This window comes from Pituophis catenifer, unplaced genomic scaffold (assembly GCF_029215685.1).
Source record: "Pituophis catenifer annectens isolate HBS135680 unplaced genomic scaffold, rPitCat1.0.hap2 SCAF_9, whole genome shotgun sequence".
NCBI lineage: Eukaryota > Metazoa > Chordata > Lepidosauria > Squamata > Colubridae > Pituophis > Pituophis catenifer.
Window position 1 is genome coordinate 14,926,477 of NW_027256889.1, and position 18,746 is coordinate 14,945,222.

Here is an 18,746-nt window from a genome sequence, read left to right on the forward strand (position 1 = left end):
CTAGGGGTTAAGCCAACTAGCTTAAGAACTGTATCTGATGCTCACCTTTCCTTTTTAGTCTCTCAGAGGTCCCACTAGGCATGGCTGTTGAGAATGCAAAACAATTTATTCCATTTTTCATATGAAAAAGAATAAATACACAAATGACACTTAAAAAAACAAATCCCAGCTTCTCCCCAGAAATCAACTTTCACCTACCGGTATATATGTGATGTGGGCTGTCTCATTTTTCGTGCCCCCTCCCCAAAGTGTGTTCTTTGGCCTCTGGAACTTATCCAGACCTAACAAAACAAACAGGATGATGTACAGAAATTCTTCATATACTAGATTAAACTGGGAAGGCATCTAACTTTTAAACGCTCACACTGAGCATTTTCACAGGTTCAATTAAAAAGATGCGTCTTGAACCTGAAAGCAGAAAAAGAGACTAATTGACACTTTGGCAAGTACAGAACAGAAGTTGTCCGCCTGTAATATTTTATAAACCTTACATGGGGGCTACTTCTGATGTTCTGGATAAGGACCCCGTGATTTTAAAAAAAGGTGAAAAGGCTAGATACTTAATTGGGACATGTTTCAAAAATGAGAATCGTGTTTGCTTCACTGTCATCTAAGCTTATCCCCTTTGGTTTATCGTATTTATTCCAGAAACCTACTTAAGCGGAAAGATATATTTTGTTCTTTCATGCCAGCAGAAACATTGCATTTGGTTAAAAATCAGAGGCTTTAGCCCTTTAAATCCCAGAAATGTAAGCATGAAATGCGCTTGGGCACTCTACAGCAAGAATACACCTTCAGGTTAATGTTTGATTTCCCTTGCAAACTTTGTTCTAGCTTGGGTGGACTGCAAACAACTACTTTAATCTTATTTTCTTGGATCTCCTTCAATTATAAAGGTGGACAGCTGGTAGCGTTCTTCCCACAGTGGAAGTCCTATGCTGGAACAGGATTAGAAATTCTGATTTGGGGGAGGCCAGCCTGGGTGGACAGGCCACTAATTTTCTTTAGAATTAAGCAACAGTCAGCGGACCTTGAAAAAGCCCACAAGGTTTCAGTGTTGAGCTTCAATATGTTTCTGGAATAAATATGATAAGCCAAAGGGGATAAGGATGACAGTGAAGCAAACATGACTCTCATTTTTGAAACAGGTCCCAATTGCAGTGTTGTCAATGTTTCTCATTCTATTTTGCTTTTTTTTTTTAAAGAAAAGTAAACTCATCAAGTTATGCTTGGCTCTTGATTATGTCATGAACACATGCATATTGTTTTGTTGGCAATAATATGCAAATAATGTACCATTGCTTTCCTCCTAGCTATTTTTTGACTTCCCAAACCAGTCTTCAGCCATGGAATTTCCTGGTGTCTAGCACTGGACACCAAGGAGATAAGAGTTAACAAGCACACAATGTATTCAACATTTTGTCTCTTGAGGCTTTAATGGCTTTATTGTGAGCTATCTAGAAATGTGGAGTAGGTGGCGTACAGAGGTATGTAGGAATAAGTAAAGTGTGGCCTTTAGCTGAGGAAATTTTGCCTCTCTCTAGAACTGACGAGGGACGCGGTGGCTCAGTGGCTAAGACGCTGAGCTTGTCGTTTGAAAGATCAGCAGTTCAGTGGTTTGAATCCCTAGTGCCGCGTAACGGGGTGAGCTCCTGTTACTTATCCCAGCTTCTGCCTTCCTAGCAGTTCGAAAGCATTGCAAAAATGCAAGTAGAAAAATAGGGACCAACTTTGGTGGGAAGGGAACAGCGTTCCCTGCGCCTTTGGTGTTTAGTCATGCCGGCCACATGACCACGGAGACGTCTTCGGACAGTGCTGGCTCTTCGGCTTTGAAATGGAGATGAGCACCGCCCCCTAGAGTGGGGAACGACTAGCACATATGTGCAAGGGGAACCTTTACCTTTACCTTAGAACTGACGAACGTGATGGAAATGGCCCAGGGTAATGTCCTTTCTGTTTCTGATATTCATACATCACAGCATGAAGACAACAACAAAAGGAAGCATATGTTTTATCACTCTTTCTCTTTTTCTCTCTCCTCCTGTAACACCCACTTTTCTGCTCTTCCTTAGCTTTCAAAACAAGTAGAAGATTGGCAATTGCAGAGAATTGAATCTATGTAAGAGACAGATGGCAAAGTTATATATTGGATTTATCTTTGGCCTTTGAAAGCATTCAGGTGGGAGATGATACTGCTGAAACAGGTTATTAGCAGGCTCGGAAAAGATATCAGGATGTATACAGTGCTTTATGGAAGCTTTTAACCACCTCTTTTACTTACGGTGTTTTGATACAGGATGGAGTATTAATAAAGGAGAGTATTTGTGGTCCAGGGTTAAAATGAGGAGCCTTTGGTGCTCTTTGAGCTTGGTTGTTTTCTTGCAGACTTTTCATTATCTAAACTAGATAACATCCTCAATGCACTGACTGCACCAGTTTGGGTAATGAAATGTCTGCAAGAAAATTCCCTTCCAGATTGTCTGTTTCAATTTTTCTCAACCATGGCAGCTTGAAGATCTGGAGACTTCAACTTCCCAGAAAGCTGGCTGGGGAATGCTGGGAGTTGAAGTCCATGCATCTTCAAGCTGCCAAAGTTGAGAAACGCTGATCTGTTTTATGGATCTGTTCTTATTAATGTCAGAAATTAGAGAAAGAAAGAAAAAAACTTCTTTTGGATTCCCATTGTCTGTAACTAACAAATCCAGTTGGGAACGTCTATTGCCTGAAGATCACCCTATCGATGTCTTCTGACATCTTCTTTGCGATCTATCTTGGCCAATGCCCCAATTAATGATTATGTTTTAATTGTTTTAATGAAGAGAAACTTACGATTGAGAAGCTGGCATGTTCCGATTTAATTTCCAGGCCTCCTGCCTCATATTTTATTTGCAGTAAGGTCTTAGAGAAGCCAAACAGAAACTCTTAGGAAATAATTTGTTAGGATATGGTTTGAGCCTAACAGGTTGTCCAGGCAATATATGTGTTCTAAGAAAGGTACTGTAAAGTATTCAGTTGATGATATGCTACCATTGTGTGAGGAGTTGCCATCATCGTGCTATCATCGTTGGATGGATCTGCTACCATCGTGGTTTGTGAACCAGAGTGAGTTTGTTATTCTAACCAACTACTGTTTGTGTGGTAAGAAGATTTTTTTGTATCACTGGACTGATTTAACTGGCAAAGACTTGGATTGATTTAAAGACTATGAGATTGTTTTTTCACTATAAAGTAAACTTTTGATAAACCAGTTTGCACATCTCTTATTCATCGCTCTCAGCAACGTTTCTCTGTGCTCTACACTCTGCTGGTTGGTAACACAACAACAATATCCTTAACATAATTAAAGAAATGAAAGAGTTGTGAAGGAAGTAGGGGGGGCTAAAAGATCAAGAGAAACAGGAGTCTGTGAGTTCTAGTTCCCACCTTAGGCATGGAACTCGGCTGGGTGGCTTTGGGCCAATCATCAGGTGATTCTGAGTACTAGTCTCACCTTAGAAATGAAAGCCAACTGGGTGTCTTTGGGCCAGTCACTCTCTCTCTCAGCCCAACCCATCTCACCGGGTTGTTTGTTTTTTGGGGGGTGGAAATAGGAAGAGGAAGGAGTATTATGTATGTTCTCCACCTTGAGTTCCTTATAAAGTAATAAAGGTGGGCTGAAAATGAAATAAATAAAAGTGAATGTTTTGTGACCTGCTGTATTCAAGATGGGAGGCGTTTTTTACGAGAGCATTTGCAACCTCTCTGTGCTTCAGAAGCCGGCACGTTTTGCTCTCTTGGAACATTTAAAGGAAGAAAAAGAAAGAAAGAAAAAAAAACCAGAAAATGAAGTCTAAACGATGCCTTCTGGGCTCTTTCTACCCACTCCCCCTCTTAGGAAGGAGCTCTGGACCTCTTGAAGAAACTGAATAGCTGCACCATGAGCATTGAGCTGCTACAGGTAAGGCTGGTTTGCTTTGTTCTCTTGAGAAACGTAGATTTGAATCCATTTAACAGGCCTTTTAACTCCAAGCATTCCTGTGTTTCAACTCATAAAACAGGCAGTCTTCACCTAAGGATGGTTACTGGGATGAGCAACTCTGTTGTTAAGCAGTACAGTTGTAAAGCAAGATGCCATGTTATTGTGATGGTTATCGGCAGCACTTCCGGGCACTTCCGGTTGCCATCGTTAAGTCAATCCTGTGTGATCATTAAGCACGATGTCACATGCTCAATATGGTCACGGTAAGGATAGTGCAAATTACTGACAGCCGAGCCAGCATGGAAAACGGACATCTCTTGCAAAGGGCTGTTGTCAGCCTGTATTAGGTTAATTTCAGTTTTCCTCCAGGAACTGCAGAGGCAATTCAGATGGATTTCCTCATTCCTAGTAATCCACTTTGTCTTCTCAACAGCCCTGAGAGAGAGGCTGAGAGAGAACAAGAGAACCAAAGCCATCAGTAAGCCAGCATTTGAGGTCACTTGGATATCCTTCACTTCTAGTCTGATGCCTGGTTGGGAAAACTTGAAGAGAATTTGAATACATTTGAAGTCCAGTTTACTCTGGAAGATCACAGCTCCCAAATGCGGCACCAAATTGCTCCTGAAGTTTTAAGAATTTGTCTGACCGCCTTGGTGTTTATGGTTTTCTCCCCCTATTACCTGATGTGGTTTTGTTCAACGTTTTATCGTTTTCTTTTTGCTTGGTTTCAATCAGGGCTACTTGCCAGGAAAGACCAGAATCTGCAAGATGTCAAAATGGAGGCCCATCTCTTTTTGTAATAGTTGTACCCAATTGTGTGGATTTTGACAATCCGCTAACCCCCAACACATGTGGATCTTTTTAATGCATTGTCACTTATTGTTTGGCAATTGAGGGGTGTTGTAAATGGATCTAGTAAATAATTAAATTGGATACATGATTTCCCATCGTTTTCATTGGTGGTGAGGAAGAATTAAGGAAATGGAGCATCTTGAGCAGAGAAAGGCCTTCCCTATCTTGACATCCCTTAGGACAGGGGTCAGCAACCTGCGGCTCCGAAGCCACATGCGGCTCTTTGGGCCCTCTGCTGTGGCTCCCTGTCGGGTGATCCGACCACTGGCTGGCCACGCCCCTCGCCCTCCCCTCCCAGTCACTCCTCGCCTGGCCTGAGAAGGTAAGGGCGATGGTGGGGGATGGAGAAGCAGCCAGGGCAGAGACAGAGAGAGATACAGAGAGGGGGAGAGAGAGGGAGGGAGGGAGGGAGGGAGGGGAGAGATATGTCAAAAGGGTTTTGTGGTTCCCAGTGTTTTTTAACAACTGGTTCTCTGCCCTAATGACTGGCTGGGTAGGCGTGGCTAGGAGGGTGTCATGTGACTGGTGGAACTGAGTGACATTGAGTTGGCCACACCCACCCAGGTTTTGTGGCTCCCGGTGTTTTCTTTTCTGTGGGAAATGGGTCCAAATGGCTCTTTGAGTGCTTAAGGTTGCAGACCCCTGCTTTAGGATGACGATTTGAAAATGGGGATACTGAGATTCTTCTCCCCACAAAGTATGAATTCCAGTAATGCAAATCCTTCTTTGCATCATTTCAGAGTACCAAGATTGGTGTGGCTGTCAACACAGTGCGTAAGCATTGCTCGGACAAGGAAGTGGTGGCACTGGCTAAACTCCTTATCAAAAACTGGAAGAGGTTATTAGGTAAGAAACCAGCTGCTCTTTTTGATGGATGATCAGAAATGGCAACCATCAGATCTTAGATGCAAAGGAAATGATGGACTGGCATCATCTTTCTTCATCTTTTAACAACCCCATCATCCCTTGCGGGGTGGAGTCTGGGTGACTGAATGAAGCCAAGTGTTTACTGGCCGGATGCCTTTCCTGTCACCAATGCGGAGCTTTGTTTAGCAGATATATTCTCACTGTGTCCAGAGAGAGAGAAATGTCTGCCTCTACCTAGGATCGAACTCATAGCCTCCTGATTGTGAGGTGAGAGCTCCACCTCTAGGCCACCGTACCACTCAGAATGATGGACTGGCATCCTGGATACAAAATCGCTTTCCAGTTTAGTTGACCTGGGCAGTTGCTTTAATCTGCCCCGTTTTCTCTTGTTTGCCTCGGTGGTTCTGTATCATAGAATTTTTAAACTAGCTATGACCTTTTTTTTTAAAGATTATCTGTCTACAGTAATTGTGAAAAAAAGTGTAACTTATTTTAAAATTTTAACCTTATTTATTGCAACTAGTTTTTCAGTGTATTGCATCCCTGCCTGCTGTGGGGTTATTATTCTTAACTGCGAAATGTTTAGGACAAAAACAGTACAAATTAGGAATAAATGTAATCACTGTATAAAAGAAGAGATTTAGAAATAAACGACATTTGCCCTTAATTCCACTTTTTTCCCATTGACAAATAGAATGGTTTCTAATGGCACAACTTGGTATAAGGCAGGGGTGTCAAACTGGATTTTTTCAAGGGCCAGTTCAGCATTGTACTTCTCTTCTGCGGGCCAGCCGGGGAGAGGGGAATGGGGACATTTTCGTGACCAGTTTTCAGCCTGGACAGGCTCCTGAAGCGCTTTGCTGACCAAAATGAGGTGCGGCCCGGATGGTTTGGGCCAGCAAAGTGCTTCAGGAGGCTGTCCAAGCTGAAAATGGGCCCTGTGGGAGCCACACGTGGCCCTACCATACCCCGTTTTGGCCGGCAAAGTGTTTCAGGAGGCTGTCCAGGCCAAAAATGGACCGGGGGGGGCATTTTTGCTGTCAGAGGCACCGCAGGCTGGTCCTTTGCCATTTCCGGGCCAGATTTAAGCACCTTGAGTTTGACACCCCTGGTATAAGACATTCAAATGTTTTTCCCTTGATTGCAAGAAATTTACTTTTAACGCTTTTGATCCTCATCAACCCAACCAAAGTGAGAATGCCAAGGGCTGAGTGACTATGGTACTTTTCACAGTGACCGAGTCGGGTCCTTACGCTGTTCCGTTGGCTACAATTCTACCTGAACTTTTTTCTTTTAGAATCATCCGGGACACAGAAAGGGAAGAAAGAGAAAGAGATAGCTGTCTCTGGTTGGAAAGCTGAAGGGCCACTTTCCAACTCTGTGGATGTCTGCAAAAGTCCTGATGGAAAGCAGAAAGACAGGTATTGGCATATTCAAGCTGTTTGCACAAATCTGTCAGTGGTGCAACAAATACCGTACTTTTCGGAGTATAAGATGCACTTCCCCCCACCCCTAAAAGAGGGTGGAAATGTTGGTGCGTCTTATACACCGAATGCAGCCATTTTTGGCTTCCCGAAACCCCATTTTTCACAAAAACTGAATGCACAGAGGGTTTGGGAGGCCTGCAGAGAACTCCTGAGGGCTGGGGTGGGCAAAAATGCGATGTGTGGAGGCTTTTGGAGGCCAAAAAAGGGCCTGTTTTTCTCAAAAATGGCGTTTTTGACCTCCACAGCCCCCAGGAGCACTCTGCAGGCCTCCCAAATCCTCTGTGCGCCCTATTTTTGCAAAAAATGGGGCCGTTTTTGGCCTCCCAAACCCCCCACGTGTTGCGTTTTTGCCCTCCGGTCCTACCGGAAGTTGGCAAACAGGCCATTTCTGGCCTCCGGAGGGCCTCCAGGCCGTTTCCACCCTCCCCAGACTCCTAGAAAGGCTCTGGAGCCTGGTGTGAGAGAAAAACAGGCTCACCGGGCCATCGCATGCCAGGAGCGGGGCGTGGATCGCGCGTGCATGCGCAGGGGCAGGGTGCATAGAATTATGGGTGTGGGCACATGCACGCATGACAAACCCCACCCCCAAACTCCTGGTACGTGATGGCAAAAAGGTTCACCATCACTGCTATAGTATATCTGGACTGCACAGCCTGGAGAAGAGACATCTTTTGAGATGGAGGAAATCACCAAATCAAAGCTTGGAATAGAAAGGGGTGAAGAGAAGGCATTGAATAGGAATGAGCATTGCTTTGGATTTGATTCAGAGTGCATGGGGACACAAATGGGGCAGCCCACTCTTTTCCTGGGTTGTATGCAATGGGGACAGGCGGGGGCAGCCATCCCCTTCTTAGCAAAGACAGCCTTTTGAAACTAGAAGAGCTCTAATGTTTACAAGTAGATTTCCGAGTAATTTGTAATGAATCATAAATCTCTAATTGTTTGATTGTTCTGACCACAACATATTTTTCTACCAACGTCAGACTGTTGAAACCAATAAAAGAAAGAAAACATGAGAAACTGGGTGTTTTGAAAAATACTTAAATCTACAGCTCAATTCTGGTGCAGAAATCAAATTTCTAGGTTTGGAGTTTACTGAAATGGACCCTAAAATGGGGGTGGGGGGGGAAGGAATTGAAGAAGGGGACTGGAGGGTTGCTAAATGTGATTTATCTTTTGCATCTGACTGCTAGATCTTACAGTTTTAATTTAAAAAATTAGCTCGATATTTGCCTTTGTCTTGCTTCAAAGCAGAACTGGGAAATCTTTTGTTGGTAAGTGGTGACATTATTATTAAATGAAAATTATGGTTGATTAGGGACTGCAGAAAGCAGAGCATTGCATAATCAAAATTTTTAAAAAATCAGAAAAATGGCTGAAAGTCATTTCTCCAGGGTTGGTGGTAGAACGGATGGGTGATTTTTGTTTGCTTGTTGATTTACAGTTTCAGGTCTACAAAATTACAAAGAACCTTTGCAAATCTTGATTTATCTGAATTCAGATGGAAAGCACACTGTCTGGTTTTGATCAATAAGTCATTGTTATAACCTTGGGAGAAAAACTTGAAAGGCTGTGGCTTCACAGAGGTACCCAGAAGAGAAGTGTGAATTTTTCAAGTTCAAGAGCAAAAATGGTTCGATCCCCAAACTCTGACCTCGTCCACAAATTCACAATTGTTCCTTGATCATGCCTCTGGTTTTCTTTTCTAGGAAATTGAATCAATCCAGTTCACATGAAGTCATGCTGAAGAGCAGTTCTTCCTTGATCTCCAAATCAGACAGGTATGCTCTGTAATTGGAAATGTAATTATTTTTTAAAAGATGTGAAAGGAATGAGATATACCTGGTGTGGTGATGTGGGGGAAATCAAGCAGAATGGATGAATGGAACTGTTTAATAGACAAATGAAGACATGAGGAATGTGTCCTTACAGCTCATAAGTGACCTGTGTTAAATTTTATCAGAACATTCCCATAGCAATCCCTGAACCTCGAGATGCAAAGGTTTTCTTTTCCTAACTAAAACCATTATTCTCTGCAGATAACAGGAGGGCAGGAAGGAACCTGGGGTCTATTACATTATTACTTAGAAATATGTGTGCAGGCATCATTTTCCCTTCCTTTTTGAAATACATAAATATGAGTGCATCTCTTCGTTTGCAGGGGTATGTCTCCCACTATTCTTTTGGTGCGTACTCTTAATAGATTATACAGATTAATAGAGTTGGAAGAGACCTTGTAGGTCATTTAGTCCAACCTCCCCCCCCCCAGCCAAGCAGGAGACCCTACACCATTTCTGGCAAAAGGCAGTCCAATCTTTTCTTGAAAGCTTCCAGTGATGAAGCTCCCGCAACTTCAGAAGGCAAACTGTTCCATTGGCTGATTTTTCTCACTTTCCAGAAAATTTCTCCTTACTTCCAGGTTGAATCTCTCCTTGATCAGCTTCCATCCATTATCTGGTATTCAGGTGTCTTGGAAAATAGCTTGACCCTCTCCTCTCTGTGGCAGCTCTTCAAATACTAGGACACGGCTATCATGTCTCCCCTGGTCCTTCTCTTACTAGGCTAGCCATGCCCAGTTGCTGCAACCGTTCATCGTATGTTTTAGCCTCCAGCCCCCTAATCATCTTGGTTGCTCACCTCTGCACTCTTTCTAGAGTCTCAACATCTTTTTTTATAGTGTGGTGACCAAAACTGGAGGCAGTAACAATGAATAGTATAGGTTGCCTTGATTATTTGTTTTGGAACCTGTATTTTGATTCCTTATTGGATGTTCAAAGACCTTTTCTTCCCTACTTGCAGGCTTCTGTGGGGGGACAAAGTAAGAATTTCCCTTTCTACCAACTTTCCTTACATTTGGTAGAAGATTTGCAGGCCGAAGAATATTTTCCTTAATACCACCATCCAGGGGTAAAATCCAATTTTTTTCCCTACCGGTTCTGTGGTCGTGGCTTGATGGGCTGGCAGGGGAAGGATATTGCAAAATCTCCTTTCCTACCCCACTCCAGGGAAGGATATTGCAAAATCTTCATTCTCTCCCCTCCTGGGGGAAGGATATTGCAAAATCTCCATTCCCACCCCACTCTGGGGCCAGCCAGAAGTGGTATTTGTCGGTTCTCCGAACTACTCAAAATTTCCGCTACCGGTTCTCCAGAACCTGTCAGAACCTGCTGGATTTCATCCCTGCCACCATCCCCCTAATTGATTTGGGATTCCTAAAATTTATCAGCACCATGGACACAGTTAACTTTCCTCAAATCCTCCCCAAAAGGCCAAAATATTTCTATATTTCAATGTTAAAAATATGCATCTTTAGAGCTGCAAATAATATTTTTTTAAAAAAAATGCAGCTTCCAGTCTGTAAAAGATTATCTCCTTCTAGTAATTACCAGCTTTTTGAATTAAAGAATATGATTAGGCCTTTAGCACCATTCTTATCTCAGGAAAGGAGTCAGTTTCTTAAGATGAAAAATGCCTCTCTCCCTTGATCTTGTTTGTCCTTGGTGAAATGCCAGTTTTATTTTGCCAGAGAGCCTCTTTAATTTCACTTTCCACTTCAGTGCCGGTGAGTCAGATTTTGTCCCTGGACTCGGCTAACTCGTTTGAAAGATGACAGAGGTGCACTGAGCTGATGGCTTTGGGAAGTTCCTCCAAAGTTTATTAAATAAAGTCCTCAGCACATCTGTTGCTTAGATGGATATCTAGTTGAGCAAAAAGAGGCCAATTTACTGAATATTCCTCAGTTCTGTAATAGATCGGTGGTACAAGATGTAGATCCCAGGGGCTCTTCTCTTGTTCTTTCTCCCTCGATATTTCGTTCTTCTCTTCCAGATTAATTTTGTGCCTTTTTAATTCAGTGATGGCTGTTTACATAAGTCAACACCTCTGTATTTGTACATCATTTTATCCTTTAATTAAGTAGCATATTAAGCTGTATGTGGCCATTGTTAGATAAGGAAAGAATTCCCAGGAACCATGATCAAAAAATAAAGCTCTAATAATAGAATATTGACAGTGTTCACCTTCCTTCCTTCCTTCCTTCCTTCCTTCCTTCCTTCCTTCCTTCCTTCCTTCCTTCCTTCCTTCCCTCCCTCCCTCCCTCCCTCCCTCCCTCCCTCCCTCCCTCCTTTTCTTTCTTTCCGTCCTTCCTCTCTCCTTCCCTCCCTCTCATGGAATGCCATCATGAATGCAGTTTGAAAATGGTTGGTCTATCTTTTAGCCCCAGGATAACTCATCCAAATCCTAGCCACATTTATCCCTGCTTAACTTTTTTCTTTATCAGATAGGGTTGCCCTCTGCTGCCCATGTATGTAGTTACCTGTCCTTAGCAAAAGCAGCGTACAACAGCTTTTTTGTGTCTATGCTGTCCTAGGTGATATCATCCCCATGGCCTTTTAATCTCCTCTTTCTTCTCTGACCCTAGCAGAAACAATCTATTGAAGTGTGGCACATTATTGACGCAGAGAGACATGGTGTTCATAGGTCCTCAATGAATATAGCAGTTGTATTAAAAACATTGCTGGCCCACAGCTCCCTTCAAAATTAAGAGAGGCACGGTACATTTCTTCCTTACAGGATGTGTTCATCTCTCAGATGCGTTACTACCAAAACTCATAAATAATATAGATTGCCCTTTCTAAGCAAAATGTAGGATCTTTTGTAAATATGAGCTTAAAAGATAAAAAAATGCCGCAGCTCTCTGGTTTATTTGTATGTTTTATTGCCTCCTTTTTAAAGCAATTTCACTTGACTTGTAACCTCATAAAGTTTAAACTCCTCATTCAGTTCTGGGGAAAAGTCTCTCTCCCCACATCCCTTCCAGGTACTTTACCAGCAGGTTTACTTATTTTGCCTTATTCACATGTAGTTTTCATTGCATCTTTCCACGCTGAGAAAAAAGGCTTTGCAGAGACTGTGCATGCATCACAAGCATGAAAAACAAACTTCAGAAACTCTGGGTATTTGTTCTGATGTCTCCTCTTTACAAAGAGGACACATACATCTTTGGTGTCAAGTTGGCATCAGAAAGACGAGAAAGCTGCAACTGTTGTGGGAAGAAATATCCATCTGGTTCAGTTCCAAGCTGGGAGAAAGACACTGGAAACATTGGAGGCTGATTGAAAAGATGGTTTAATGATGAAGTAGAATTGTGATGCTGGGCAGCTGACCACATGGAGTTGAGAGCGGGGAGGAGTTTGTACCTTCTTTGGGCTTTGCACTTGAGCTTCCTGTTGCTGTGCAAAAACATATATTCTATTGGCTGTTGCCAGATTCCTATGGGGTCAGATAGGGGTTATGTAAAGGTCATGGCTGGCTCTATAGGCAAAAGAGACAAATCCTAGGTGTTTGTCTGAGCTCCCAGGTTTGGTTGAAGTTTGGACTGCTCTGAGATGATGTAATGAAGGGGGCTTGTGTTCTGAAAAAGTGTTGGGCAATTCCTATTGTAGCTTAATGGTTTTGTCCTGTGTTGGATCTTGAATGAGGGCTAATCCTACAATTCAAAATTCAGACTTTGCTTCAGGGAGTTTCAAAATGTCCCGTCTTGAATAGATTACCAAATCTGCATTTCTAAAAGATGGCTTCTTCAGTTTCGGCTTGGGGGCAGGGAAACTGGGCTGGTTTCTGAATAGGCTGGCCCAATCTTTCTTAATGGACACAAAATATCTGCTGGGGCTATTAAGAAAGACCAAGTCTGCTTCCTGCCTCTAAAAAAAACCCCATGTTTCTCCATTTCTCATTTAGGGAAATATAATATTCTGCCTTTTTTAATATTCCTCAAAATATTTCATTCTTCTAGGAGGCTGGGTGCTGACTTTCTACATTGTCAGGCAGGTTTTCTTGGTTCACCAAATTCTGATCTCAGATGACATCAGATCCAATTCTCAACTCTAGGTAGGATCTGTGTAGGAGAAGAGCAGGCGGAGCTGGGAGGCGGAGTTAAATGCACCATCAGTTTGGAATCCCTTCATAGTCAGCCAAGTTGAACCCTACTTGAATTCTGCTGACCTTTATCTAGCGCCAATTTAGTGATGACCACAAATTGAGGAGATTCTTGTGTATAAGCTTGAATAAATTTTCTATGCCGCAACTTTATGAATGATCCAGTTTCTTTATGCCTGACAATCTGTATGTTCTGACCCAGCTCCCCAAACACGACAAACCCTCTGAAGTTAACTCAAAGATTCCTTTATTAGGCGCACCAGCAGCCCCGGCAAAAAGTTTCTCTCTCAACGCAGGGTAATAAGTCTGCCTGGCAGGGAGATGAATAGTTGTCTGCCACATCTAGTTATCTCCGCCCCCTGCCTTTTATCCCCAGAATTAGAGTGGGGCTTTGCTAGCAGTGGTGGCTCTTCTGTCCCAAGGATCAGCCCAAGGATTTCCACTGCTCTCCTCTCCTCTGCCTTCTGTGCTTCTGCGTGTCAGGTACTGGACCCAGCTGTTCCTCCTCTTCCTCATCAGCCACCTCCAGACCTGGGGGCTGTTGACTGTCCATCTGAGGGCTGATGGATGGCCCAGGCTCCGCCTCTGTCTGTCTCTCTCTGCCAGCTCCATTCCCTCTTCCCCCTCGGAGCTCTCAGGTTGCCTTGATGCTGACCCTGACTCCCACGCCTCCTCCTCCTCCTCTGATTCAGCTGCTGGAGGGGCCGGTGGCCGACAGGCCATAAGACTGTAGCCCAAAATGCAATTTATTTAATTGCTTTAGTAAATCGCATTTTGTGTAGATTTTGATGCATCGCCTCTTAAAAACCAGGCTAGAAGGGGTTGGAAAAATGACATCACACAGGCTACGATGTCACAATGCAAACTCCGCCCTTGTAGAGAAGTTGCAGGGCTTCCATTGTGATGTCATCAGGACAATTTACTTGCTTGTCCTCTCGCCCCTGATGCTGACGAATGGAGATGTTTGCCCAATCCTTCCTTAAAACGCGTCCCGTGTCTCGGCCTGCTTTATTAGGATTTGTGTTGTAGTGCTTAATCAAAACAAAGGGCTTGCTACTGCAGGAAAAGCTAAAACCTTAGTCAATATCCATCTAACCTCTCAGGAGGTCTCCAAGCTGATTGCCAAGCGAAGCCAGGCTCATCTTTTATTTATTTGCAATTTGTATAAACGGTTGCATTCCGGAGAGACTCCAGGGCGGTTCACAAGAAGGTCGAAACCGTAAAACGCGGCAGATCATAAACGCTTGTTAAAAAAGAAATCAGAATTCATAATAAGGGTTTTGCTCTCTGCTGTCAATTTCTGTGATAACCTTTGCATCCCAGGCGGTCTATTAGACAGCACAGTTTCAATGGGTTTTCTAAAGGAGGGAAAAGTAGGTGATATTGAGGGAGGGACTATTTTAAAAGAAGGGAAGCACAGAGAAATACAGGTAGTTCTCCATTCAACAACAGTTCATTTAGTGACCATTAAAAGTTACAATGGCACTGGGAAAAAAAAAGTGACTTATGACCGCTTTTCGTATTTACGACCATTGCAGCCACCGTTCCCACGGTCACAGGATCAAAATTCAGACACATGGCACGATTGACTCATATTTATGATGGCTGCAATGTCCCGGGGTCACGTGATCCCCCTTTGCGACCTTCTGACAAGGCAAAGTCAATGGGGAAGACAGATTCACTTAATAACCGTGTTCCTAATTTAACAACTGCAGGATGTTAAATGGCAAGGGAGGTATTAAAACAGGACTCTTAACAACTGTCTTGCTTAGCAAACGGAGCTTTTGGGCTTAATTGTGGTCCTAAGTCGAGGACTACCTGTCATTGCCTCTGCTTGGATGGGGAAGCTGGGTAGGAAATCTTCAGCCTCCTTTCCCAGGATGAAAGGACAGGACAGATTCTTTGTAAAGTTAACACAAACTCCCATAAGTTTGGTTGAGAAATACTCCAGGGTATCCCAGTTGTAATCCTGTTTATTTTCAGATTCTTTGGCAGCTGCCTCAAACCGACAAAAAGTTTTTCCAAGCAAGACTGACTTGAGATGACAGGGAAGCAATTTCAGGAACTGAATGTTTTTCCGCTTAGAACCAATTAATCCTCGTGTTTAGATGGGTGGAGATGTTGTGATTTTTGTTCCAACAGCCTTGTTGTAATCCTGTGGGGAGCTTTTTGCCTTGAAACAAGAAGCCTGCAATTGACTGTTTACATAACCTCTCAAATCTGCTTCACTCTGGGAACTATATATATATATCTTTTTCGTAGGCTTTTATCTGCATATTCTTTCTAGACAGGTTTTACCTACGTAAAGATTGTAGGTAGATGTAGGTTTTACCTACATCTTAGGTACGTACCTACGTACCTAAGATGTTCTAAGATGCAGAACATCTTAGCTTACATAGGTAAGATAGATAGATAGCTATTTCTGCCTCTGAGTCTCCCAGAGAGCAACACAGAGTTGCAGTTTGTCAACAGAAAAAAAGCCCTGAAGCTTGTGAATGAGATTTCACACAACCAGAGCTGCAAAACAACTTAGTTTACGTAGGTAAAACCTGGCTAGAAAGAATATGCACATAAAAGCCTACGAAAAAGAAAAAGACACATTGTACCTTTACAGGGGGAATATCTGAGAAGTGGGTGTGGCTCACCGACGAAGCCTTATAAGGCAGAAATAGCTATCTGAGTCTCCCAGAGAGCAACACAGAGTTGCAGTTTGTCAACAGAAAAAAAGCCCTGAAGCTTGTGAATATAGGTCTTTGGTTATTCGGGTCTTCTCCCACGTAAAATTGGAAGTGTCTTGGCGACGTTTCGACGAAGTCTCATTTATCATCTTCAGGCTGGTGTTCTCGGCTTCGTGCTTCCAGGAGCAATGTGAGATCGCAGCTGTCTCTTCCTTTTAACTGCTAGTGGGGGTTTGATTGGTTCCCACCCAATCAGCTCACACCCCCACTAGCAGTTAAAAGGAAGAGACAGCTGCGATCTCACATTGCTCCTGGAAGCACGAAGCCGAGAACACTAGCCTGAAGATGACGAATGAGACTTCGTCGAAACGTCATATATATATAGTGATGAAATCCAAATTTTTTTACTATCGGTTCTGTGAGCATGGCTTGGTGAGCATGGCAGGGAAAGGATACTGCAAAATCTCCATTCCCTCCCTTCTCCTGGGGGAAGGATACTGCAAAATCTCCATTCCCTACCCACTCCAGGGGAAGGATACTGCAAAATCTCCATTCCCACCCCACTCTGGGGCCAGCCAGAGGTGGTATTTGCTGGTTCTCCGAACTGCTCAAAATTTCCGCTGAAATCCAGAACTTGCTGGATTTCACCCCTGGAATGTCGTCCACTGACTTACCTCACTTGCACATTTAATTTAATTTAATTTAATTTCGAATTTATATACCGCCCTTCTCCCTGAGGACTCAGGGCGGTGTACAGCCAAGATAAGAAACATAGAATACAAATATTAAAACATTTAAAAATATATATAAAATTTGGCCCAAAAAATTAAAAATCACAGACTAATTAAAGGATTTAAAAATTTTAAAAATTTCTTCTTAAGCCAACCCGGCTTGCTGAAAAAGATAGGTTTTCAGGGAACGACGGAAGGCATTGAGGTCCTGGATTCTTCTTATCTCCGGGGGCAACTGATTCCAGAGGGTGGGAGCCCCCACAGAGAAAGCCCTCCCCCTGGGGGCCACCAGCCTACATTGTTTGGCTGATGGCACCCTGAGGAGGCCCTCTCTGTGGGAGCGCACGGGTCGATGGGAGGTCATCGGTAGCAGCAGGCGGTCTCGGAGATAGCTAGGCCCTATGCCATGGAGCGCTTTAAAGGTGATAACCAACACCTTGAAGCGCACCCGGAAGACCACCGGGAGCCAGTGCAGCTCGCGCAGGAGTGGTGTTACATGGGAGCGCCATGTTGCTCCCATCACTACCCGCGCTGCTGCATTCTGGACCAGCTGGAGCCTCCGGGTGCTCTTCAAGGGGAGCCCCATGTAGAGAGCATTACAGTAGTCAAGGCGAGAGGTGACGAGGGCGTGAGTGACTGTGCACAGGGAATCCCGATCAAGAAAGGGCCGCAACTGGCGAATCAGGCGAACCTGATAAAAGGTCCCCCTGGTAACAGCCGTCAGATGTTCCTCCAAAGACAGCTGCCTATCCAGGAGGACTCCCAGATTGCGAGCCCTTTCAGTGGGGGCCAAAGACTCGCCCCCAATAGTCAGTGATGGAGTCAACTGACTATATCGGGATGCCGGGAGCCACAGCCACTCAGTCTTGGAAGGGTTGAGCCTGAGCCTGTTCCTCCCCATCCAGATCCGCACAGCCTCCAGGCACTGGGACATCACTTCAAGGGCATCGTTGGGGTGGCCTGGGGTGGAGATGTACAGCTGGGTGTCATCAGCGTACTGGTGGTATCTCACCCCAAAGCCACGGATGATCTCGCCCAGTGGCTTCACATAAATGTTGAACAGAAGGGGCGAGAGGACCGATCCCTGCGGCACTCCACAAATGAGAGGCCTCGAGGTCGACCTCTGCCCCCCTGCCAACACAAACTGCGACCGGTCGGAGAGAAAGGAGGAGAACCACCGTAACACGGTGCCTCCCACCCCCAACTCTTCCAGCCGGTGCAGCATGATACCATGGTCGATGGTATCAAAAGCCGCTGAGAGATCTAATAGGACCAGAACAGAGGAACAACCCCTGTCCCGAGCCCTCCAGAGATCATCAACCAGCGCGACCAATGCCGTTTCCGTGCTGTGCCCAGACCTGAAACCTGACTGGAACGGATCCAGATAGGATGTTTCCTCCAGGAATTGTGGAAACTGTTGCGCGACCACACTCTCAACAACCTTCGCAATGAAGCGAAGGTTGGAGACAGGACGATAGTTAGCCAATATTGCTGGATCCAGGGACGGCTTCTTGAGGAGAGGCCTCACCACCGCCTCTTTCAGGGCAGCGGGGAAGTGACCCTCACTCAAGGAAGCATTAATAACGCCCTGGAGCCAGCCTCGTGTAACCTCCCGGGAAGCCAGTACCAACCAGGAGGGACACGGGTCCAGTAAACATGTGGCCGCACTAAGTCTCCCCAAAATCCTGTCCACATCATCGGGAGTCACAGCATCAAACTCCTCCCAGATAACATTCTCAAGACTGTTCCTCGTCACCCTGCCCTGCCCTGATCTACCCAGTCGCCCCTTTTTTGCTATCACAGGCCTTCAGGACCTTCTTTGTCCAGCAAGGCCAGCAAGGCTTTTCTGAAGGCCTCTGTAGCCGATAACAGAGCTCCGGATTGATCCAGAACTCTTGTTATTGGTTACAGAGGCCTTCAGGAAAGCCTTGCCGGCTGCAGCAAAAGAAATGCGCTGAGGTGTGCGAGGCCTGGCTGCAAATATCCGAAGGTAAGTAGTAGGGCAGCTCCACCCCCTCCCCATCCCCACCCTACCTTAATTTTTACCTGTGCACCCTGGAGTGGGCGGAGTCTTAATTAGGGCTTATTTTGGGGTTAGGGCTTATATTGGGTGCACGTGTAATAATCAAGCTAGGACTTACTTTCTGAGTAGGTCGTATTTTCAGGGAAACACGGTAAATAGTCCTTGACCTATAACTGTAATGGAGCCCGATTGTAAAATGGTTCACCCACGTAT

The 18,746-nt window shown here is 44.4% G+C and overlaps 1 protein-coding gene across 2 annotated transcripts in view; it reads left to right on the plus strand.

Moving 5' to 3' along the window:
* Positions 1-18,746, plus strand: part of TCEA3 (transcription elongation factor A3) — a 35,157-nt gene that overhangs the window by 2,515 nt on the left and 13,896 nt on the right. Inside the window, exons 2-5 of one of the 2 annotated variants that reach the window (XM_070949244.1) lie at positions 3,875-3,937; positions 5,551-5,656; positions 6,975-7,098; positions 8,874-8,945. In XM_070949244.1, coding sequence (XP_070805345.1) covers positions 3,875-3,937; positions 5,551-5,656; positions 6,975-7,098; positions 8,874-8,945 — 365 coding nt within the window. The remainder of the gene's footprint in view (positions 1-3,874; positions 3,938-5,550; positions 5,657-6,974; positions 7,099-8,873; positions 8,946-18,746) is intronic. The other variant, XM_070949245.1, reaches the window with a different exon arrangement.